Source organism: Apteryx mantelli, chromosome 9 (genome assembly GCF_036417845.1).
Source record: "Apteryx mantelli isolate bAptMan1 chromosome 9, bAptMan1.hap1, whole genome shotgun sequence".
NCBI classification, from domain to species: Eukaryota; Metazoa; Chordata; class Aves; order Apterygiformes; family Apterygidae; genus Apteryx; species Apteryx mantelli.
Window position 1 is genome coordinate 20321371 of NC_089986.1, and position 25205 is coordinate 20346575.

At 36.5% G+C, this 25205-nt stretch overlaps 1 protein-coding gene across 3 annotated transcripts in view; it reads right to left on the reverse strand.

The window, feature by feature from the left end:
* Positions 1–7238: 7238 nt before the first annotated feature.
* The window catches only part of RHBDD1 (rhomboid domain containing 1), a 52919-nt gene continuing 34952 nt past the window's right edge, over positions 7239–25205 (reverse strand). The window contains exons 7-8 of one of the 3 annotated variants that reach the window (XM_067301909.1): positions 16510–16583; positions 9150–11846 (exon numbers count right to left, since the gene is read on the reverse strand). In XM_067301909.1, coding sequence (XP_067158010.1) covers positions 11763–11846; positions 16510–16583 — 158 coding nt within the window. In that variant the 3' untranslated portion in view covers positions 9150–11762. Of the gene's footprint in view, positions 7753–9149; positions 11847–16509; positions 16584–25205 lie in introns of those variants that run through there. The other 2 variants (XM_067301910.1, XM_067301911.1) reach the window with 2 other exon arrangements.

The following is a 25205-nucleotide window of genomic DNA, read 5'->3' on the forward strand; positions in this document are numbered from 1 at the left end:
TGTTTATTGTTAAAAGGTTTATAAGCTAAAGCACTACCTTTTGAAAAAGCTGAACACATCCGTACATACTTCATTCAGCTATAAAAGAACAAAAACAGTATATGTGCATTTGAATCATGGTGAAACTACTGAAAAACACATTGATTGCAGATGGAGAATTCATCGTGTACAGAAAGGCCACAAATGCTCTTTTTACCCCTTAAATAAGGGATATTTTACTAGAATAGAATAAAATGTTTTTCCGGCACTTTTGTGTTCACAAAAAGAGGTCTCCTAGCAAAGTGATTTTCAAGCAGAACGAGAACCACATCCAAAAGTCCTAATTCAAGGAAAACTCCCTGTAAAGATAGCATGAGTACAACAGGCTGATCAGTCAACTTGAAAGCTAGATCCAGAGATTCAAAAAGCAGGAAAGAAAGATATTCCAATCTCAGCTAGAGGAAAACGGGATGGGCAGAGGGCAACTCCATTCAAGTGTAAACACAGCAGACTGCGACACTTCTTTCTGACAAAACTCACCAAACCATGCTGATCTGCTGTGCTGACGTGGTGGTCAACTCTCCCGCTCTTCCAGCTGGGAAACAGTTAAGAGCCTTACAGTAATGAAGAGCCCAGCGTGTCCGTGGGGCAGGTCTGGGTCCCTGCCCGTCTCCAGCAGTTCCCTCGGTGGTGCCAGCTGCCCACGCCTACACGGCGCATCAGTCAACCCCCTGCTCAGCCATCCCCCCGGCATGCTCTTTCCTGCCTATCTGGCATGTCACACAGTTTTTGAGGAGGGATTAATCTCTGTGTGAAAGAATTTAATCCCGTCTTGCCCCAGATGGCATCCTACATGCACAAGAGACTGTGGCTTTCTGGTCATGATTTTGAGTAAGTAAAAAAGATCTCAACTCTCCAATGTCCAGAGCATATTCCTGTGAGAAGAAAGCAGCACGCGAAGGGGAGCACCATGCCTTAGTTACCTACTCCTTAAGCTGTGCAGAATGTATTTCCAAAAAGGCCACAGCTGATATTTTCTGAAACACAATTGGCTTCAGCTTATATCCAGTAGAAGTTGGATACTCCATTTTCTTCAGGTGATGTCCCTGTTTCCTCAGTGGATTTGGGGAATTTCTCATTAAGGTCTCATAAATGACATTTTCCTAATAGTGCTCACCAGCTTCTCTGTTATCATTTGCAGTCTCTTTTCAGGTTTAGGTTACAGGCCCTCTTTAGATAAGGGCAGTTGCTCTTAGAATATTTATAGTGCCTAAGACAGCAATGCTGAGGCTCTTAGAACTAACTGCATTATGGGCACTTAGGTAAATAATAATGAAATCCTTATAGACTCTGTCACTAAAAGCTTTGTCTCAGTAAGACAAAGACAAATAAGATTGAATAAAATGGGATTTTGGAGTTGAATTTCTATTCATTTAACAAGTGCACAAAAAAGAAATCGTAAAATACCCATAAAAATCAGCAAAGAAACAAAGTCCTAATAATCTAAAGCCACTTCTTGGGACTGTATATCTTGCACTTGCTTTTAAATATGTAAAACAATCATGTTTTTCTGTTATTTTGATGCACTGTTTTTGCAACTGTGCCAGGAATGGTTTACTATGGTTCATAAAAACATACTATATAGGAGATATTTTTAGGCTATCATGATAGCTTGGAATATGTAACAGATATGTAAGTTCCTGTTTCATGCTTCAGCTGAATCTGTCAAAAACATTGCAGTAGTTCAAAACAAAGTTGTAGGTAAACTGCTTAATATTATAAAGCAAATAAGACATAGACCAAATCATAAAGCAACATGTGCTTTAATTCTGTAATCATTTGTCCAGTGACTGTAAGCAGAAAATAATTAGGTATATTATCCATATGGGACCTAATTATGAAATTATGTGCAAGAAAGAATAATTGAACTGCTTACAAGAGTTAAAATACTCCTAAAGGCAATGGTCTTGTGCTAGTCCTTTTAGTCCAGGTAACCTGTACTATTGCACTCAAGAGCTCTAGATCTTGTGCAAGCCTAGTAGAGAAGCGAGTTTTATCCTATACAGCAGGCAGATTATTAACAGCAACATAAAAAATACGCTGGCTACATTCTGAGGTCACTGACATTAAAACAGCTCTGGATGAACTACCCTGGAATTAAATTCAGAACCTAAGATTTACAGTGAGGAAAGTTTCCTTCCGATCACCCTGGCCAACTATGGCACCTGTGTGCCTACAAAGCAGAGAAGACACCTGCCTCTATCTCCTGGCAAATCCTCAGGGCAGTTGTTATATTCTCCCTCCTTCACATCTCTCCCCATCAGCATTTCTGGAGGATAACAGTGAAAGGAAAATGCTGCATAGCCTAAGCCGACGTGCTGTTAAAACTGTGGCCATTTTTGCTTCATTTGAATTCTTCATTAAAAAAAAGGAAAAAAACCATACAGGCCTAATACTGAAAATGCCATTTGAACTGGATTTCATCTACTGGTGTATAGAAAGCACGTCAAAAGGGAGAGACTAAAGCAAAACTAAAAATGCGTATCTATCACTCATTTTATCATAATGGTGCTGTACTGTAAAAAATGATATTCTTTAAATTCATTTGTTTAAAGTAAAATTTCTCTAAAGTCCAGAATTCACATGCTAACAACAGATACCAGAATGAGGTAAGAGGAAAGATGCTTAAACTCCAAGCAGAAAAGGGGTTTTGCTGGGGCCCATTACTCCTGCGAGCAGACCCACATGCAACTTTCTGCGAAGGAGGATGGGCAGCCCTGCTTCTCTGACTGCCCCTTGCTCGTCTCCTGCCATCACATCAGGAACATCATGTGCCTGGGACTTGTCAGACTCCTGAACAGAAGAGCCCAACGTCACATGTTATCACGCGCAACAAGTTTAAGCAAAACCGTTCTGGGAGTTCTTCCAGGGTAAACTCTTAACCAGAGCAACTCTTCCCTACTTTGGCTGGTTCATAACCACCAGAGAAACAAAAAACACACTAACCAGTCAAACAATGCAAGATCTCTGTCGTCCATATAATTTCTGCCTGTATTTAAGGCAAATTAAAAAAAACAAAACAAAACACGAGTGGTGCAACTCAACGGGCATGCCTCTCATCCATCAACCCAAGCTTTAGTTTGTTTGTTTGAAAGAAATTCCCCTAAAGTTTGAGCATAGTATTATAGTTGAGGAAAAACCGAGTTTGATGCAACATCGTGCCTTCCTCACTCAATATACAGCTAAGGGTTGCCAGTCTACAGCGACTATGCAAGATCTCTAGCGCAGCATGTACGACCACATCAACCCTAATCGGTTCTTGAAGTATTGCCAGGATCCATATTCAGGAAACAAACTGCCTCCATATGGGCAATTTCCTTTCTGCTGTTCCAAACTGACCAGTGTAAGGGACATCACGTTACACACCGAAGCCTGGTCCTCTCGAGTCTTATGGAAGCAATCCTTAAATAACTTTTAATTGAATTCAGTATGTCATACTTCAAAAAGAGCTACAAGTGTGAGGACTTCTATTTTAATGCTTTACATGCCCTCTAGAATTGACTGAGCAAGAAAGAAAAAATATTCAAGTCCAACAGGGAGATCAATCAATTGACAAAGTGAGGGGGAAACAGCTGCTTGCAATGGACAGGACTGCACAGAGGCAAGTTCTGAAGAGGAGCAGCCAGACAAGGACAGAGCTGATCCACCTTGACTCCGAGAGGATAAAACCTTCTGGCCACAATTGCTCTGACAAAAACTTTCAGCAGATACAGAAATTACTTCATCAAAATGGGGATCTATTTCATGACTGGATCCTATTTCCTAAAAAAAAAAAAAAAAAAAAAAAAAAAAAAAAAGGCCTAACTTCAACAGTTCTGCCCACCTTACCCAGCTGGGAAATTAGCCAGTTGGCAGAAAGATCACCACCACCACTCAAACAGATAGTACTCTGCAGTTGTACTTCAGCCTTCCCCTTTCCTAACCATTTCATCTAGATGCACCAGAAGTTATTAGGAGTTCAGTTAGAGGTGCTATTTGATAAGTATAAAGTACAAAACAGCTCCATACTTCTCATTTTGGAATTAGTATATTAAATAAACATGATTCCTCAATATAGACAGCCTTCAACAGCTAAAAACACCTCATAGCAAGCCTCACCTTCTCAGCCACCACACACTGCTTGACTACTTCTCAAAAGGAGACAGGCTGGAGCATCAAGGTATTTGAAATTCTACATTTTTAATGTTTCCACAGATTTAGTGAAACAGAAATGCAAAACACTGGAGACAGAAAATGCTAACTAATTTCTGAAGAAAGAATTACATAGCAAGGTACCATACTAATAAATGTAAACTCTCTAAGTCAGGGCTGCAAGGCAGAGAACAACCATTGTGTACCTCTTCTTGGTAGTTCATAGGAAGATTTGGAATAAAGTACTTAAGCCCCCAAACTACATCATGTTCAGCCTGGTAAAACAAAGTTCTGCTACACAGAAAAGTGAGATCTTTTCCGTGCACTGATTACAAAGGTCACTCCTGTATTAGGCAGACGCTGTATGTGCCACTTACGCAGTTTTGCATGAGGAAGACAGAGGTTTCTTTTCATTAAAGAGGAGATTAAAATTTCTCACAGGTAGAAAGCAATTAAATTCTGATAGGAATTGAAGCAATCTGCATTACAAATGGCTACTCTGAGGCAGCTGCAGCTGTAATTCATTAAACTTCTGCATACTGTATTTTAAAAATGCTGAAGCAAGTTAGTACTTTCAAATGCTTTAATTTTATTGTGCTTAAACATTTAAAATGCATGTAAAAAGTGAAATATATGCAATAAATGTTACCAATAGTATATAACTTTTGGCCATAAAGAGTTGAGTATATCTCTGCATATATAATGTGTGCTTCCTGATGATGAAGAGCAGAAACTGAAATTTTTACATACTCTGCCTAAAGAAATGTTTTATCATTACAGCATGTTTGAAATGAAATGCATCAATGATCATTTACCCTCTGTCCTACATAATCTAGTTTAAAAAAAAAAAAAAAGTATTTCTATATGCTAACAGCTCCATCTGTATTTCAGGTCCGTAGACATGTAGCAGTGAAAAAGGTACGAATAATGTATTCTTAATACAGTAAAAAGACTCAGCTTGAAATAGCCGCTAACCTATTATGTTGATTCCTCCAGTAGACATATTGTAATATACACATGGCCGTAGTATCCCCAGCCTCAGTACAGGAAAGCACAAGTGTTTCCATAAGCATGTACTTAAGTGCTATTTTGAACAACAGAAGTTTTCCAGAATCAAGGCCACTCTGACTAACCTTTTTTTTTTTTTTTTTTTTTTTTTTTTAATGCTGGACAGAATGAAAGGGGGAACTTTGACCCTTGCACACCAACTATTTCAAAACTTTTATCAGAAGTTGCCGAATCACATTTCATACTGATGCAAATGAAAGGACTCTTACTGACACCAGTTGAATTACATTGTTTAAATTGTGGTTGAATTTGGCTCCTTTAAAACATGATCGACCTGTTCTTTAGCCAACAGAACACACAACAGCATCCTCAGATGCAGGACAGTATGTGTACACTTAGTTTAAAATACAATTAAAAGAAAAATAGTCAAAGAAATCATTTCATACTCATTCATATTGTACAGGTTTAAGGGACATTCCTTAATTTCTTACATGGGCAAGGAAAATACTACAAAAGTTGCTGGATTCACAGAAGTGTACCACCCACCAACAGCTCTTAAATGATCCCTGTAAAGAGTTGAGAAATTCAGTGAAGAACTGAACCCAACCTCTCCATTAAGGCAAGAGCAAGTAAACAGTAAATGTTCAACAGCCCCTAACAGATACTTGTCTAACCTTCTCTTAAAAGACTAACGGAGCAAATTCCAGAACATCCTTAACCTATTTCAAGGGTTCATTATCTATATGGTTTAAAACCCTTTGCTTATATTTGTTTTGCTGCAAATTAGGCCAATTTCTTCCTGTCAATGGACAGCAGATGAACTTACCACTGCTCTCATGTAGTGGCAGACTGTTATCATATCTATACGCATCTGGTTTTTTACTAATGGAAACTAACCCAATTCCTTTACTCTGAGCATGCAGATAAGTGGGAAAAAAAATATCCAAGCTATTCAAATTTGCATGGCAAACTGTCTTTCTCCCAATTTTCTTAGCTGCTGAAAAAGTAACTGGATATGAGTAAATATTACAAGATTTAGACCCTCAAAAGATTAATTTTCCTTTAGAGCCATCTCTACAACTAAAAGCTGAAAACAGTCAATATTTGCTTACCCTCTGAAATCTCATAACAAGTAAGATAAATTACCATTCGAAGTTTTTTTTTAATGTAGAATAAAGCAGAAAATGCTTAAATAATCAACGGTGAATACATTAGTGCAGCCTCAGGGCAACAATTATTTGTTCACTGACAATGTATTCTGCTTTTATGTGCCAATTTACTCTGCTGTCACGATAAATGCAGTTACCATGGCAACTCCCACAGCAGGTACTTAGACTGTCATGGAAATACTATTCACCTTCTTAAATGAGCAACAAATTTTCATGGCACTTAAAAAAAAAAAAGAAAAGAAAGAAAAAAAGGTGTTTTTCTAAAGAAAATGATGTGTTCTGTGAAAAACAGCTGCTCCTCACATCAGGTTCTTCTCACAACTTTAACCAAAAGCATCATCTAAAACTCAGTGAAATCAGAAAAAAAAAGAAAAAAAAAAGTGAAGTCAACAGGCTTTGGCCTTCTCTGCAAGCATGTTGGACACTGTTAATACAACTCTGGCAGTTTAACTGTAGGGAACAGTTAGCACCATACAATGAAACCATAAAGTTATTCTGCTCTTCACCTCCGCACACCCCTTTCAGGAGCCACAGCACATAAGCGTTAGTATCTGCTGGCCAACTGCTTTTGCTTCAAATGTGATTCACACTTTACCATTTGGAGTATAAAAAAAAAATTGTTACGATTCACTAATCATGGAGTTAGAAGTGATAAAATAAACTGCAACACCCATTCCCTGTCACACCACAAAAACAGAGAAGCCAAACAGTTGTACTTACCGTTTTTCCAAGTCCTTCATTCAAGCTTCATTCGGACTTGCTGCGCCATCTTCAGACACAGCACACCTACGAAGTTTCACAGCCCAGATGTAAGCAAGAGGCTTAAAGGTTCAACAGTTCTTTATTCTTGTAAAGTCAATATATTGATATTTAACAGTATATGCACTCAGTATGTATGGGTATCATAAGTAAAAAGAGCCATGGGTAACATGAAAGAAAGTTACTTTTGTTCTGCAGGCATTTCCAATCATGTAATTAATACATAAGAGAAGAGGTAATTCTTTTTATTTTCATTTGGTCAGGATAACTGTACTGGACTAACTGTGCTCTTGCAGCTTTGCTCTGTCATCTCCAATTCAAGCTCCTTAATTACATAAAACTAAGCCATCTGCCACGAAGACTGCTGATGTGAAGACTTTGCCTCTATCAGCTATACTCTTTCCTCTTTTCTTCTTTTTTAGCATAAAAGCTACCAAAACTGGGACTTTATTCAGCCTCATCAAAACCATCTCCTAGCAATATCTGTTTTAATAAGAATTTTCTTTTCTCCACAGATACATTGTCATTCCAGGGACTTCTATATGTATCACTACTTTAACAAGCCAGTATTTAGGCCCTTCTTCCTTACCTGTATACATAGTATGAGAAATCATATCTGCTGAGAGCTTAAAGTTCTCCCTTTCAGCTGCAAAGAAGAGATAATAAAAAACAAATGCAAAAGTCTTCTAAAATGACCAGTCTCTTCACCATCTCCTATTATACCTTTTATACCACTAGAACTGTTGGACCAATTTGAAGGCACATGTGAAAAATAAACAAGGTGGCACTAATCAAACTTTAAAAAGACAACAAACATTTCTTTTTCTGATTTTCACCAACGAGCAAACCCTGTTTGAAAGGCAGCCATGGAAAACAGAGTTTCAGGCAGAATGACTTCTCTCAAGGGGAAGCTGGTACATGAAAATCAACACACTTCGCCTCTAAACACTTCTCCCTGGCACCAAGATATCAGTCAAGGTTTATGGATGGCAGGTCACATTCTGATCTTGTTCACAGCCCATACCAAGAACATTAGTACCACGTACACTCATCTGGCACACTCTCTCCTGCTGTAGTATGGAACATGTATGATCACCATTTTCTCAATATTTTTTAGGGTATTTTTCCCCTCAGGAGAGACAGCACAGCCAGGAAAAAAAATACATACATATGAATATATAATTTGCCTGTGTTTAAAGACAAAACAGAAGAAAGAATTTTAAAAATTAAACATTCTGCTCTTTCACCACATCTTAATTCTGGATTGGAAGAAACCCACATATATTAGCAGTAAAATGTTAGGCCATTCAACCCTCAAGCACTGGGCTGTTAACAAGTTTGCTGTTAGGGTTGATTAGGGATGTGGAATTTCTTACATGGTACCTGATCACAAAGTTCAGGGGAAGTACTACATGTTCACAAGATATCACAGCTCCCAAGAAAAAGGAATCACATTTCAGATGTGAAATATTTTATACAGAACTATACAGGACTACTTTTTTTTTTCCTTGAAGAATCCTTATTTTAGGTAGAGTAAGTCAACCACTAAACAGGGTCAGAGAATATTCAGTGTGAAATACCAATTTATGTAAACTGCCCTGAGTTTTTGTCCCTGAAGAGTTAAAGTGTAACAGAGTGTGTGTTAGAAATTCATCTGTGACTTACATCTACCATCATCAGGGCTCTGAAATCTGAACTGGGGGGGGGGGGGGTGTTAAAGGAAGCATCCATATTCTGTAAGGAAAGCACAGGGTAAAAGTCTACTAAAGAATCACTCTGTTAATAAGCTTTCCAAAAATACTATAAATGTCAGAACTTCTTCCCAATAACAAAACTTCCACTAAACTCAAAAGGAGCAAACTTAGGCCCAGCGTAAGTTATCTGCCACCACAGTGTTACAAGTCTTCATTTCTAATAATATTGTAGCTAGCAGTGTAATTTAAAATGCATGCTTTATTAATTACCATAATGAAAACCAGACAGTTTGAAATGTAAAAAAATATTTATTTCAATTTCATATATGAAAAAAGTGAAGACAGCTAAACAACTATACTACTGACAATTTTTGTGAATATTTAATGGGAAGTGCTTGACAAAATAAGAATAAAGAGGGGAACCAAAACAGACCCCTCATATAAGATATATCCTAACAAGGAGCTCTCTCCTTTTTACTAATATAAGTATGAGGAACTTTCTGTGTAATTCCATATGTGGTTGGAATTTACTTTACAAAAATACGCAAGTGGTTTTAAAATTGCAATCATGTTCTTGGTTTCACTTAATTCTCTTTTTTCAGTTGACTACTGACTAATCCAATAGTTTTAAATAATTAAGATAATGGAGTTTAACAGACATAGTAAGTCACATTGAAACTTTCCACCAGAGCACTAAGATTAGTTTGAGGCACCAATGCTATTCCTTCCTCATTTACACAATTATTACACATCGAGCAAAACATCCAAAGCCTATGCAGTTTTTTTATACATGATTTCAGAAGTTGTAAGAAATTAGAAAAATCAGCCTACTAGAAGATATGAATATCTGCTGTTTTATTCTATGGCTACTGCATATATTGGAAAACAACCAAGAGAGAAGACAACAAACACCACCAGTCTGTAAGTACTAAGTGCCTTAGAATCTGCCAGAAAATATTGTGTATAATACTAAGAGTGTTCTTACACTCCCTTAATAAGTACCACCAGTGTCACACTCTAGTCCTGTCTTTTGGCTCTTAGGACCTTGAAAGCCACATACCTGGCAGAATCATCTTGTGCTGCTTCTGGGCACAAAATCAACAAGAGGTGTAAGAAAATAGAGAGAGTGGTAATGGCACAGAAGAGAGAACGGCCCTTGCATTTCTCAGCAAACAAGAGGTTCCCTTACACACATCAATGAAAATCAGAAGATGTACATTATTTAAACAACGTACGCAACAATTTACTTGCAGGATTTTTTCTGTATGAAAAATACAGCACTATGATTTTACATTCAAAATATAACTCCATAGAGAGGTACAGGTTTCAAGGCTTTATAAAGCACAGATCGGTGATCACATGACCCAGAAAAGAGACCATTAAATTGTTCATCCTGACGCTCAATTAAATCAGTGCTGAAGAGATTCCAGCAGTTCTGTGCCAAAAGACAATAATCAAATTCTTCTTGTGCAATCACACCTCTTCAGGACTGAAAACAGTTATAGGAGGAGTGTCCCCAATCTCAGGAGATTTCCTCCCATTGCAAAAAAAAGTTTGAGCAAGGAATAGCTTTTCAAAATGATACTGGAGCAAAAAACATTCAGTTTGTTAGTTAATGTTACTAAATGGGTAGATGTGTTCATGAATTTTGGTTTTGTACTTGTGAGCTTAACTGAAAGACAGTGTGGGAGCACCCTGCACTGAGCCAGGGTGCAGAGAGCCTGTGTGGTACCGGTGCCGTGAGCAGGGCAGCCGCTGCTTGACAAGCGGCGCGTGGAGGGTCAGTCCAAAGTGACAGCTGAGCTCTCTGGTCTCCTGATCAACTACTCTCGAGTTGGGTACATAAAAAAATGCTTTCCAGAAAATAGAGAATTCAAGGTACCCTATATTTAGGCAAGATGTCCACAAGTCTGCTAATTCTCACAGCTCCTACTGGACTTCAAATGAAATACATATACAGAAATAGTAAAATTTCTAAAGCTGCACAAACATGTAGATGATACAATTTCCATAGCCTGCAGGATATATAGACTTTTAAGAAAGGGAAATAGATGCTTTTAAAAAAGTATAAATTACTAAATAAATATATTCTTTACATGGCATATCCATCTCCCTTTCCATAGAAGTCCTAAGAACAAATTATTTTAACTCTATAAAGGAAAGCATTTTGGGATTTATAACATAAACATTAAGATTGGCTCTAGGAAATTGTAAGTAGTCACAACTCAGCTTTATCACACACAATCTCTAGATGAAAATTACAGGATTTAAGGAACACTGCAACACCCAAGGTTATATTAAAAAACTTCTTAGGATAACAATAGCTGCCTTTTTTTTTTTTTTTTTTTTTTTTAAACACACAGCTTACAAGACTCTGCTAGAAAGCTTAAGGCTATAGGTGGCTATCAACACAATTTTTTAAAACGACATTTTACATGCCAATCCCAAAGCAGTCAGTCATCATGTATAAACAGAGAAAAGTTTGCAAGCAAGATTTACATAGTTTAAAACTATTAAAAAAACACAAATATAATGGCTTTTTTGTCTGTGATAGATGAAGAAAACCTGTTGACTGAGAATGTAAGCAGTCAAAAGCCAAGGAAGTCTTGCAGCTACACAAAAGAAAGAAAGAGTGTGCGCATGAGTGAGCGAGCGAATGTGTGTAAAACCATTAGTTGACCTATCAGTCTTCTTCCATATTTAAGGTGCATCAAGACTGATAACTGCTAAAATCAGTTTGATTCCTCCCATCTCACACATCTGATGCAAATTCCAGTTGAGCCTGAACTCCCCAAATCCTCTGCATATTTTGCAGTTTTGCAACTAGTAGTATAGAAATTGGAAAGAAAGATTACGAATGAATAAACCTACAAATATTTTGGTAATTCTGAAGGGCACTTTGCAGTTTACATCAACACCTGCCAATTTCATCGTCTCTCAAACCTACGAAGCCTTTGCCTTCTCATTTCCTCTTCTGAAAGCTGCTCAGGTGGAAGCCAAAAGCCATAGGGTCGCCGCACATTATTATGCATTGCTCCACCAAAATCTACAAGACACAATGAAAAACAACTGTTTTTTTGTTCTCTAATACGGGCAAAATTCACATATAGCCAGTAATCCAAAATGTGCTCACACAGAGGCTAACAGGGAGTTGAATGTTTCTAATTCCAGTGGTTTAGGACAATTACAGTTTATAGCAACTGCTCTTCCAAAAACAAAAAACAAACAAAAAACACCCCAGCCTCTCCCCCTGTCCAAGAAAAAACCCAAACAAGCAAAAAAAATCCAGGTACATATTTCCTTAGAAGTTCAAATTTTTCACAATCCCTACTTTATACAGTAAACTCCAGATTGTTAAACTTTTTAGATGTCCTCAGTAGTTGCTCCTGGCAAAATAAGCATTTGAATTTGCTGTTAGTATTGCTGTCCAACATGTGGTGACCCATACCAGATGTACATAAAATTCCCATTTTCATTTGGCAGCAAGCAATTAAGAAATAAACTACACGTGGCAGTTCAGCTGGAGAGAAACTAAGTAAATTAATCTGAGCAGAAACAGTACACAGCAAGGCTGAGGGCTCTCTGTGCTGGGTACTCTGTCCTGGCACTGCAAGAGAGAAAAAGAAGAACAAACTATTCCAGCAATTGCTCAGAATTCACATTCTAAGGCACAGAGCAAAGAGAAGATTAAAAGGTTGTGGTTATACACAACCTCAACCTCCTGTATCCTGGGGGACTCTGGGAGACAAAAATGAGACACTGCCTTCTGAGCTTATGCACAGTATTAAGGATAAACAAATTAGCTTTAAAGATAGCACAACAGCCTTTGTAATATTCTGCATTTCTTAAATGTTCATCTCAGGATCTCATTTAAATTAGCAATATGAATATGGAAAACAAAAAGCAAGTATCCTACTATTATGTTCATTTTCAAGATGAATTTTAATTGCAGCTGTATCCTGTATCAGAAATTGCATTGAACACGTAAGGCCTATTCATGTTACACAGTTCGGGAAAGTCCAGCTTGCAAAGATCTCTGTTACTTTCTGATTCAATTATAAGAGGATTTTAATTCATAGAGTACTCACTAGCAAATGTATGATTTTCTGAAAACATTAGAGCATGTATACAGGATTTTTTTTTTCTTTACTTGCCAAGAGCTTAAACTCTTGGAAAATGCTGCCGGAGATAACTAGCTGCTCAAACACTGGTAGGTGGCAATATTAACATGAGTATTTATCAAATGAGATGCACCATTTAAGAAGATTTTTCAAATTCATATTAGCATGCAGAAAGTGGACTTAACGTGCATTTGGTATTTTATCTTCAACTTGTCTCTGTGTCTCAACTTGAGAAGTACAAAGCTGAAAATGCATATTTGTTGTTCCTCAAACCTCTGAAAATGCTATGTCACTATGTGACAAATACTATATGAAACCCCTGGATATTCTTATCACCCCTCACCCTACTTGTATGCATATTTTTCCATTGCAGAATAGCATGCCATAGTAAGATGCTTAGTAAGTTCATCAATTGTAAGCAAAGTAAAAAAAGCGTTTAAATAAATAAATAAATTGCTCCTATATGTATTGACCCCAAAAGAAAAGACTCAAATGTATTTTGAAAAGCTTTATAGTGATCTTCAAGGAAAGATGTATTTGTACATCAAAAAATATGATGAAGAACAGAGAACTGTCTGAATGTGAGGGTTTGAATATATGTATTTATATATTTATGTATATATTTAAATAATCCTCTTACCCAAAATAGTTCCCTAACATCTTTTTTTTTTTTAATACAACAGAAATGTTAATAAAATAACATACTTAACTAACGAAAATATTTATATGCCATGGTATACAGAAATAGTAAGCTGTCCATAACTACTTTCTATGCAAGAAAAAGATGCAATCTTTTCAACACCTCAGCCAAAAAGTTAAAGGCTTTTAAGATTTGATTTAATGTATTTTAAAAACAGCGGTAGCATTGGAAGATAGATGAAACCAAAGGATACAGTGCAAAGAATTAGAACAAAACATTAATCCTTACATACTTTTTAACCGATTTTCTTGTGAACTAAGAGCGCATTCTGGGAATAAACATGCAAATGAAGACTGAGACCCTCAGAAACTTTCTTGTCCTTCTGGGTTTTTTTTGGTTACTAAAGTTTACAGCTAGAGGACTTTGGACCAAAGAACATCATCGCTGTAACCTCAACTGGTTTAACTAAACCTGTCTTAGTGTAACACAGATGAAAATGTTTAAGGTTAGCAAAGCTTTATCTATCATGTTAAATAAATGTACTTATCAAGCCTAAAATACTTATTGCAGTTAAGTATTACAGCACATTACTCTGAGCCTACAGTCCTTCCTAGCCATAACATATAATATACTAAGCAGTGGTTCAAAGGTTACTCAGCATGCCAAAATCAGAAAATTGATTAATCACATACACACATGATATGAAGTGAAGACAACACTGCTTGTCCTCCCTTTTTAAACACATTTTTTTCCACTGTGTGCCAGCAAGGATTTTGCATTTGAGAAAACTAGCAGGTGTTTTACACTCAGAACAACAGGGTCAGGTACAGCCGATGAGCTGGACTGCCCACTGCCACAGAGCAGGTTCACCCATCTTCAGGGCCTGCTCTTCCCTCAGTGCCTGGGAACCCCTGACCTGTGTGAAGATTTACACGAGGCACTGCTTGTGTAGTAGCCATAACAACGGTTTTTGAAAAAGGACTGTAAAACTGTTTAAGCCGATTCGTGAGACCATTTTGGCCAGTTAAGAAAAACTGCAGACTGTTACTCAAATTTGCATTTTTCTTGGATTTAAATAACACAGAAAAATAAAAACTCTTGAGCAGAAGATTTTTCAAGTCATAAAAGATACAATTAAACAGGGGAATCCCTCAAAAAATTAAAGATGTTGTCATGCTCTCTTGTTTTTTCCAGTAAAGTTCTGACTTCTGGAAAAAATTACTGGCATGTTCAACACTGTCATTTTGAATTGCAATCACTTAACCTGATGCGGCAATAAGAGAAAATATATCTTCATATGAGACTACTAGCCATACCTTATTGAATATTTGAGACTTTGCACTGAAAATACTGCACCCAATTTGGTTCTTCTGATTCCTAAGAAAAGCTTTCATTTTATATCTTAAGTCCTATTACACGCTTTTATTTTTTATAATTAACAGACTGTAACCAAACAACCCTCTCTTCAATTTTATATCAACTAATACGAAGATTAGATGCTGAGAGACGGTGAGACTCCTCAAATTTCACTAACATTTCTGATTCTGCTAATATTCAGTGTCTCTGAAGATCAGACTGAGTGACGTTTTTATACACAGATCTATTTTAGACTAATGAAAATATATTACAAATTTTACACAAGCCCAGACAGCAAAAAGCACATGACAAATTCAGCTACCAGAACAAACACAAGAAGTTAGGACTGTTTTACTGGATCCAAGTAGTAACAGTCTTTCAAATGAAAGACTTACCTTGCAATACCTGTATATTTCAGTTCTGCTCTCATATAATTCTGGGCACTATTAACATGTAACAGCCGATAATGCCCAAAACTTCCTTAAAGACTTTATGATAGCAGATGAAACTTCATAAATGTTTCAATGGGCCATTTGCATTCATATTTGAGACACATATAAAGTAAATAATGAATTACATTTCAGTGATGAAATAGTTCCACAGATGCTGAATAGTTCATCTTTCTTGTAACAGGTCATTTACAGATAAATGAAGATTTCAAATTAAGTATCATTGTACTGAGTAGTTTTGAAGGACAAACAGAAGAGCAATAGATTCTTCTTGCTCATTCTTCAATTAAATCAATTTTATTGTGTCAAAAGGAAAATAGATGAAAAACTTCTACATGATGAAAAAACATCTGGCATCTGTTTCTATACCTATTGCAAGATATGTATGTTAAAATATGGCATAATCACAACAACAAAAAATGTAATTTACTAAGATTTTTCCCATGTTCATCCGTATTCTAGGGAAGTTATAATACATAGAATCAGAGGCAGTTATCAAATAGCAAGAGTTTTCACTGTAGACTATCAGAGCTCGCAACACTGCATCAAAAATCAACAACACAGTCTACCCCCAGAAGTGCCTGACTCACAAACAACTAATTCTAGTCACAAAAACCACATCAGAAACAGAAGAGATGCTACCATGTAGGCATGAGTTGATCTCATCTAGGCTTAAACCTCATCTTTTTCAAACAGTTCCAACATTTGAAATGTCATTTTGGAAGATCTATCAGAAAACAGTAAATCATCTTGTAGTGAAAAGCAAAGAAGCTGGAGAGCTTTATATGTCAAACTGCTATAAGCGATTCGGACAGAGCTTTGGGGAACAATTTAATAGCCAATAGTGTAACTTATAACTTATGTAGATCTGTGGGTTTTGTAAAGGATGTCTAAGATGCCAGCTGCAACTGGGCCACTGTCTCTCTCCCCTTTTAAGAAAGGAAACAAAAGGGGAGAGGACACAATTAAGTGGCAGTATTAAACACACACTTTTAATTATGTGCATAACACTCCGTACATGAGCAAGGTGGTGGTTAAATAATGAGATCTGAGCCTCTTCCATTGCTTGTCAGAGAGGGAAGATGACTGCTGCTAGAAGCAATGTCAACATTTCTGCTGGGTCTGATGACATTGCTCACTTACCCAGCAGATGGCACCGGAGTCACACAGGCAGCCACGGAAATTAGGACAAACTCCAGCCAACAAAGCATTCCGCGCTGTAAGCAGAATTAGGGTTATTTTGAAACAGATGGGCTCTACAGAAGCTGCTGAACTGAATATTAGAGTTGTTTATTGTCTGGCTGCTTTGAAACCTAGGGATTACTTGCCAGCATCTAGCAGTTTTTCTGTCACATCAGGTTTCAACAAAAGGAAAGCAAAGTGAAAGCCACTGGAATATATATAGATAGATAGATAGATAGATAGATTTTTTTGGAATAATCCAGCTCTAAATTCAGAACTTAAATTTGCCATTATGTACAGTATTTTGTAGCAGAAAGTTTGTTCTGAAAAGACCAAGTGAATAACCAACATTTTAACTCTGACGCCAAACAGCTAACACATCCTGTCTTCTATAAAACAATCCTCTAAGTTTTGTCTATCTTGATATTAAGTAAAACGTGTCTAGTATCTTTAGCATATGCATTCTCAACACAAGGCTGTCCTTGGACATGTGTTACACTCTCTCTCTTGGGCTTTTTATTCTAATAGTGATCAGCTCAAAGCTCTTTTCCCCAGATCTTTTCACGCATTCTCAGCATATCAAGTACTAAAATACAGTTACTAGATGCATGGTCTAGAAAAGAAGACAGAAAAAGGTGAAAAACTAAGAACATCAGCAACAACAATTCATCATTTGTCTTGGTGGAAACAGCAGGCCTCTAAAGGTGAAGGAAATCAGTTGATACTTGGAAAAAGATATAGAAGTCTCTTCTTTCCCAAAGAAAGCACACAGGTGAAAATATGACATTTAATGAGTCAGTGAAGATTTTGCCTCTGACTTTAGTGTGACACATCTTCCACAAAAATCTGTCTACGCCAGCCCGAAATCCCAACAGCAAGTTCTACTGAAGGAAGTAGTGTGTTAATGTGCAATTGTAAGACACTATTCTTATTCACAAAAGCTATGACATATATGTAGATCTAATTTAGGTCCTACTAAAGAAGTTTGATTCTTAAGAATTCATACCTTCCTGTTGTTTAATTCCTTAACTGTAAGCCATAATTAACATTTGCATGTAACAACTTTTGGATATCATTTATGGATTTTAGAATTATAACATTTCAATTTGAGGCAAGCATCATGAATAGACAAAACCACCAAGAAACAGAAGATTCATTTACATTCAAATATCCTTCAGTAACAAAACAGGAGAAGCAGTCTGCAGGATTAAGACTTATAAAAGAATGTTTTTTATATATATGTATATATCTATCTACATATCTCAAGCACTTTTTCACACTAGTTACCAGCAGACTTAAATATATACATTTATCTTTTAAATAATTCTACTACCAAATAGCATGTTCAGTAAAACTGTAGGAACTGTGTGGTCAAAATCCTGTATACACATAAATAACTATATGACTTCATAAAAGCAAGGAGTTTGCCTTTCTCTCCTCCTGTTTAAACCAATGAAAGGTTAAACATTTTGAAAATTATCATTCAGGTTTCTAATGTGAAACTTCATTAATTCTAGTAAATATCTAATAAATAACAAAGTGTTCCATAACAAAGAACTACATTAGTTGTCATTCTTTGAGATGTTACAGGCTTGGAGGATTCCACTGAACATACACAAGTGCTCTACTCATACAAGCACAGGATTTTTGCACCAGTGATGTTACAAGAGCAAATGCACCCTAATTTACACTTCTGTGAGGCTAAAGGGATCATTACAGCTGCTTTCCCTCTGTTTTCCTGCACCTGAGATACATGCAAGTGAGAAAGGAAGAACTAGCTGGGAAATACCTATTAACTGCAATATTTATAGGAATCATGGTTACTGCAGAAGAAACCAGCTTTCCTGAGCACGTGTCAATGAGAATTCCCATTGCGGATACCTGACAAGCAAGACTCCAAACTATGGCAATTAGAAGTTCTAGCTACATCAGTCCCACAGGTAATTAAGAACTGCTCCTCTGAATATGGCACCTGAACTCACTGCCAAACTCACTGCGTAACGCAAATGCAACCAAACCACTCACAAAGCAGCACACAGATTTCAGAGAGATGCCAAAGACATTGGTTAGGCTGTGACACAGCAAGCCGCGTTGGAGAGCAAAGGTAAACTCCTCCAGCCAGCTGGCAATGCAAACAAGCAATCCATCCAGTCTTCACCTCTACATTGGTCTCTAATCATCAAAATCAGATGTGAGGATGATTTGAAACATTCTACCCTGCCAGTGTAATAACAAAGAATATAGAACATATCTGAAGTGTGCATTTTTTTTCTCCTCTTCATGAAATGCGGTAAGAGGAAGAAAAGTCAACTGGTCATCTCACAGGGCAAATTAAATGCAGACATAATCCTCATATAGATCTTAGTTCTACTTATAGAACAAGACACAAAAATGTTACATCAAGCATGCTCACTTCATTTTTCTTCTCTCTGAAGTAAGGCTTCAGTTTTAGGTTAGATGATAAATAGGATTTTCAAAAGAGTTTCCATAAACTTTAGGAAGAATGTAGTATGTAGTAGAATGTAGTATCCATGTAGAATGTACCATACTGTACGAGTAGGAGACTGGTGCAGAAATGCACATCAGGATACTGCTAGATTAAAAAAAAGGTGACTGTAGCAAGTAAATAGTGATAGTATTACAAAGCAGTGTGTCTGTACCTCATTTTCATGTTAGCTTTAGCCTTGTTAAAGAAGAATCTAGAACATCTCAGTTGAATAGCTTATGATTTTCACTATCACTCGTTGTTTGCCCTGGCAAAAGCACATATGGTAGCCTTACCAAAAATATATATATCCTCTCAATTCCAAAAACTCCTCCTTGTAGAGGCTTTCCCACAGTGTAAAAGATAGCCACAGACACACGACAGACTATCTCTTTTCAACACAGTGAGTAGTATACAGTTAACTGAAATGTAGCGAGGACTGATCTGGATTAAATTACTTCAATGTAATCATTTCATGTCCGAGTGTACACAAGGATAATCCTGTCTTTAATTTTCCCAGTCTTAGAAAGGTGTGAAAGACAGGAAATCCGCACTTAGTGAAGCCAAAGTTCAGATCTTATGTCATAGTTAGTAGTAAACAAACTCCTCATCAGATTTCCTCCTCTTTTTCTTGAAACTGTGTATTTTCTGCAGCTAAAAAATTGCCCACTGTGATAAAGCCTATTAGTTCTGGTTCCTTGCAGATGCAGGACTGTCAGGATTATCTCATGTAGACATCACCCTTTTATACAGCTTAATTGCTTCACTGCATCTTTTATATTATTGTATTATTTCATTACATACAGATCACCAGTATCAGTATCAATGTCAATGTCAAAGGAATAGGAGAAATGCTGTAGGCATTGGCCTAATAACTCACAGTTTTAGCAAGTCCTTCCAATATTGTTTTTTCTGTGTACTAGCTTTTTGAGTCTGAAGATGGCTTATATTGTCACTCTAGCTAGAATGTTGTTCAATCCCTTCAAATCTTTCTTCTAGGAAATACAGAGTAGAGAGTCTCTGCCTCTCTATTCTCAGGTAGCTTTCCTGTGGTTCCCAGAAAGAAGGTTACTTTTCTCCTTCTTTATAAAAGTTTATACGAAAAATTTTATATGGGAGGAGGGAGTACTAACCAGATATGCAACCCTTTGGGGCACAGTTCTTCAAAAGAAATGCTGTGCATATCCTTCCTTTATGGGATCCACAATGACATCCTTCAAGAAACAAATTAATATTTTTAAAATAAGTGGGAAAGATTTTTAGTTTATTTATCAATATTACCAAGCAATAGCAGTTTGAAAATATTTGCTGAACTGTCACAACATCTTTGAACACTTGCTTGGCTTTTATATAACTTCATATAATTTTTTTTTTCCCCATAAACAGTAAAGTCTTGTTAACTATGCTGTAATGCCAGGATATTATTTCTTGTATTTCAAAGTTCAAAAATTGCTCTTGGGCATGCTACAGATTTCATATAATGTACTATGTTGCAATACCTGTGGTATAAGCCTTCCTCATCTTGCTTTTTAAACATAAAACACCAACATTTAAACAGTTTTAATAAAAAAAGAAAAAAAAAAAGGGGGTGGAGGTTCCTCTCAGTTTATCAACATCTGAACATGTAATTTTTATATGCAAAATCATCCAGATATTCTTGATGCATACAGAATTGAAAGAAGTAAACTGGAAGGTAGGGAGAAGCTAGAGTCAGATGTCCAGCACTGCTATAATTCCTTCTAATCTTTCAGTCACATAGCAAAGGCAAGTCTGAACGCCAGTTTAGCCAACTACCATTTGATTACTGAGTTATAGAGAGAATCCCAAGGAAAGACAGTACAACTTCTTTGTTCCTACTCTCATACTTTGGAAGTGGCAGGAGACTTCTGGAAAGAGTTGAGCCAAACCAAACCAAAGCAAAACACAAACACACACAAACCACAGCAGCCTTTCTGCAGCTTTATGTTGCACTGGAAGCTAAACAGGAACTACAATTTAAAAAAGTAAATAAATCACAAAATGGCAAAACTGCCTTTTTTATCTCATCTCCTCTCTACAAAATGCAAACAGACTATATGGTCTAACAGCTTTTAGCACTTATCACCGTTAAATTTTTTTCTACCCATCTCCTAGTAGATCACATTAATGTTTCTAGCACTGTCATTTAAGTTTCTGTAAGTATACAAAAGAGTTTTGTCATGTTATGAAGCAAACTATTCTTTCTGGTGTTGGTGCCAACATTCCTGATCTACAGATTAGAAGATAACAAACTGGTGAAGAGGAAAGGAGGTCTAACTACTGTTTAAGGGCTGTCCTTTAAAAAGGCTGACAACTCAAAGATCAAATTAGTAGGAAATTAGTCATGAGCTAATGAATTTAGAAGGAAAAGCAACTAACAATGAATTCAGATACGACTAGATTGTTAGAAGAGCAATGGAGATCAAAAGATAAAAGTGAGAAATATGCAAAATATTCCTTCCAAAAGCTCTGATATTCTATTTTGGATATGGAAAAGTGATAGCTAGGACTTAATATGGATATTCCTCATACATGAAGACTTTTTTAGTTTAGCTGTGCCTCAAAGTCTCATCTTTGCTGTATTCACACACCCAAAATAAAGAATAGTCTCTTGTTAAAACAACAAAAATTGTTAAAAGCACATTGGTAACAACAAATATTGAAAAGGAGTTGCAAACCAACTGAAAAAAAACCCAAAACTTTACCTACAGATGTGCTACCTAACCTATCTTTGAAATACATTATTCTTCTTAAGAGTGGTAAGAAGAAAGCTAATAATAACTTCAGCTACAAGAATAACTTCAGGTAGGTCAAATACTTATCATAATCTAGTAAAAGTCCTTTGTTCAACTACAAATAAAAAGTTATCCTTTTTCTCATTTCTTTAACTCATGTTCATCTATTTCAAGCATTTGTAGCACATCCTTCACTGAAAGGACTAAGGATTGGGGACATCATGTTAGTCCATACTCTCTTCTACACAGTTTCTTCCCTTGGCTGATTCAGTAGTGCACATTCATTAGTGTTTAGGCATATTTTCCAATTCTCTCTTCCAAATGACGCTGAAACATTCATTACCTTGTGAAATTATTTAAGTGACTTATTTTGATGTTCACATGATCTGTATTTTATTCTCCTAGACTGTTTTTACTAGGTCTGCGCAACATCCCATAATGAACACTGTCAAAAATACAGTGAAGTAAAGTGCTAAGATGAGATCTAAGAAAAGGAGTAGAGCAAGAATAGAATAAATAGGATAACATTAAGGAGTTACACAAAATAGAACTTAAAATGCTCAAGGCTTCTTCTGGTAAAAAAAAAAAGGAATAAATGCAAGTGAAATTTCATCACCTCTAGACAGTTCCTTTAGAATTATGAAGTTACTCACAAGCTCTACCCTTACCAGTATAAAACAACATGCCTATTCTTGGCAAATGTTTGCATGTGATGTTACTGTACTTGGTTCACTTCTAAAATGTAAAGCTCACAGGTAATCTCTGGTCATTTTTTGATACTAAAACCAAGAAAAACAGACAAACAAACAAAAGAAACCAAAGTGCCCCTGCTCAATGGTTAAAAAAAAATTTACATTTCCTTAATTAACATTAAATATTTTAATAGAAAGCCCTTTGTCCGATACTGATAATGCACAAAGGACTCAGTAAAATGAGCATAAAGATAAAGCAATAGAGTCATACTAACAGACTTATTCAATTTTTCTGAAACATGTCAGCCCCCATATTCCTCTATGTATAGCTAGACCAGAAAGGTTTTAAATAATGTAGGCAGTATCCTCCTCATTCTCCTCAGAGATTGTTCTGCAGCCTAGTGCATTTAGCTGCTAGAAAGATACGCTTGTACTACTCTGTGGTATTCTTCTTCCCTGGTCATCAAATCCTCAAAAACTTCTTTCCAGGTTGCCATGATCTTTCAGATTCCTCAAGTTAAATCATATATATCATTTGTTGTTTAATATGCTTTGATTTTAAGATGAAACATAATTTATTACCAGAGCCATAGAAAACAGGGCTACAAAGGACCTCAAATGATCACCTGATCAATCTTCTAACCTTAAGACAGTCAGTTATCTTTGCCACATTCACGAGGAACACTTGCTTAACCTTAAAACTCTCACAGGATGAAGGTTCCACAAACTGCTTTGATAATTTATTCCAGTGATTATCACTGAAAATTTTTTTTCCCTAACGTCTAACTTTAATTTCCACTGATGACATAAAACCTTTACTTCTTGTGTTATAAACTGACCAAAATTAATTTTCTATTTCCTTCCTCTTTGCAGCTACCTTAATGTATTTGAAGATGTGTCTCTGATCTCTTCTGTAGACCAACTGCTCTCTGCCCCCAATCTCATACAATATGTTTACTAAGGTTGTGTTTCTAGATCATCGCTTCTTATTGTTCTTCCTCTCTGATTCTCCAGGTGCTCCATGACTTTCTTTAAAAGCAGTGCTGAAAATTGGACACAATGTTGCATGTAAGGTCTTGTTAATACTGAACAGCACAGAAGGATTTGCAGGTAACATGCCTGTTCACACATTTGAATTGAAAGGTAAATATTATACAGCATGACATTGTTGATTGATATTATGCTGTTGATTATATCTACAAGCACACACAATATGCACACAGAATTACTTCCTTCTTTTTTCAAGGTAGCCTTCCAATTTGCCAAGATGACCCTTAATTCTAATCCTGTGTTCCAGTGTATCTGCAGCCTTCTTGACCTTACTGATATCAGGAGGTATTTATATTGTCATAAACCTAACACTATTGAACATATAAGCTATGTAATCACTTAAATGAATGCATGCAAAAAGTACTAAGTTATGCTGATCCGAATTACACACACAAAGCAAGATTAAAATTATTTCAAGCTCAAACCTAGGGGCTAGCTTAACCACACCTTTTCATGAACTACAAGGTAAATAGTGCTACACATCCTCTTCCAGATCACTGAAAAACTTAAGTGCAGACTTCATATTCACTGCCATCTTGCAATACTCTGAACCATATTTAAAATATGTAATTGAGGCTGTAATGTCTAATTAATCCTTTGCAGAAAGGATTGATTCTGCCTGTCCTTCAGGTTTGCTAAATGTATCTGTAAATGCATTAGCAAAAAACTGCTTGAACTAATAGAACTAAGACTTTTTGATCAGAGTTGGACCACATCCAGCCAGCTTTCAGGGCAGGCAGAGCTTGCTCATGTCTGTTTACAAGACTGCACAGACATACTAGATTGAATATGAAAGACAGAATTGTCCCATATATTCTTTTTGAGCATAACCTACTACCGCTGCAGACAAACAATAGCAAGGAATTCGCATGGTACTCAAAATACAAATGCAAGCTACAGACTCCTCATGGAAAACAAAGAATTACGGAAGAGAAGTAGGATTAGAAAACAGAACACGACCAGGTTTAGGAATGCCAACAAGATATAATGTGGAGACTTATACTTTCCTTGAAACGCCCAGAAAAGAAACTATTTTATTCAGTCAAACATCAGGAAAAAGTTTCAGAACATTATTTTCAAGATAATCTCAACAGACAAAATGTAAATGATATCCAGTCTTTAGAATTAATCTAACAATAAAACAGCTAGAGTTAAAATAAGTCAACCAACGGGTAAATCCAAGATTAGGAATATTCACTGATCCTTAGTCTGGAGATGATGATTTTTGTGGTAACCTGAGTTTGTTAATATTCATAAAATTTTTAATACATGTAAAAACCACATTTAGAAAAAACAGTTTTTGTTTTTTTTACTTGGTGCATTTCTGCATGCCTAACAAAGATGCATAACAATAAAGAAACTCCAAACAAAATCCACTTCCCAGTGCCAAAAATAAGAAACCCGGATGGATAGATGGAAACACCAATCCAGACTGGAGTCACTCCACAGCAATTACCACTTTCTCCAGAGTGCAAGCAAGTGCTTTTATGCAGCCCACACACAGCTTCTTCTAATTATGCCCACAGCTGTTAAGCAGAACTGCTTGTTCTCCAGCAAGGTGACCCTGCCAAACCCACTGTGGAAGGAACAACATTTGTTCCTTAAAAAAAAGTCAAGTTACTGGGGGGGAAAAAAAAAATCTTTTGAATTAGCAGCCTGATTCAGAGACCACTGAAG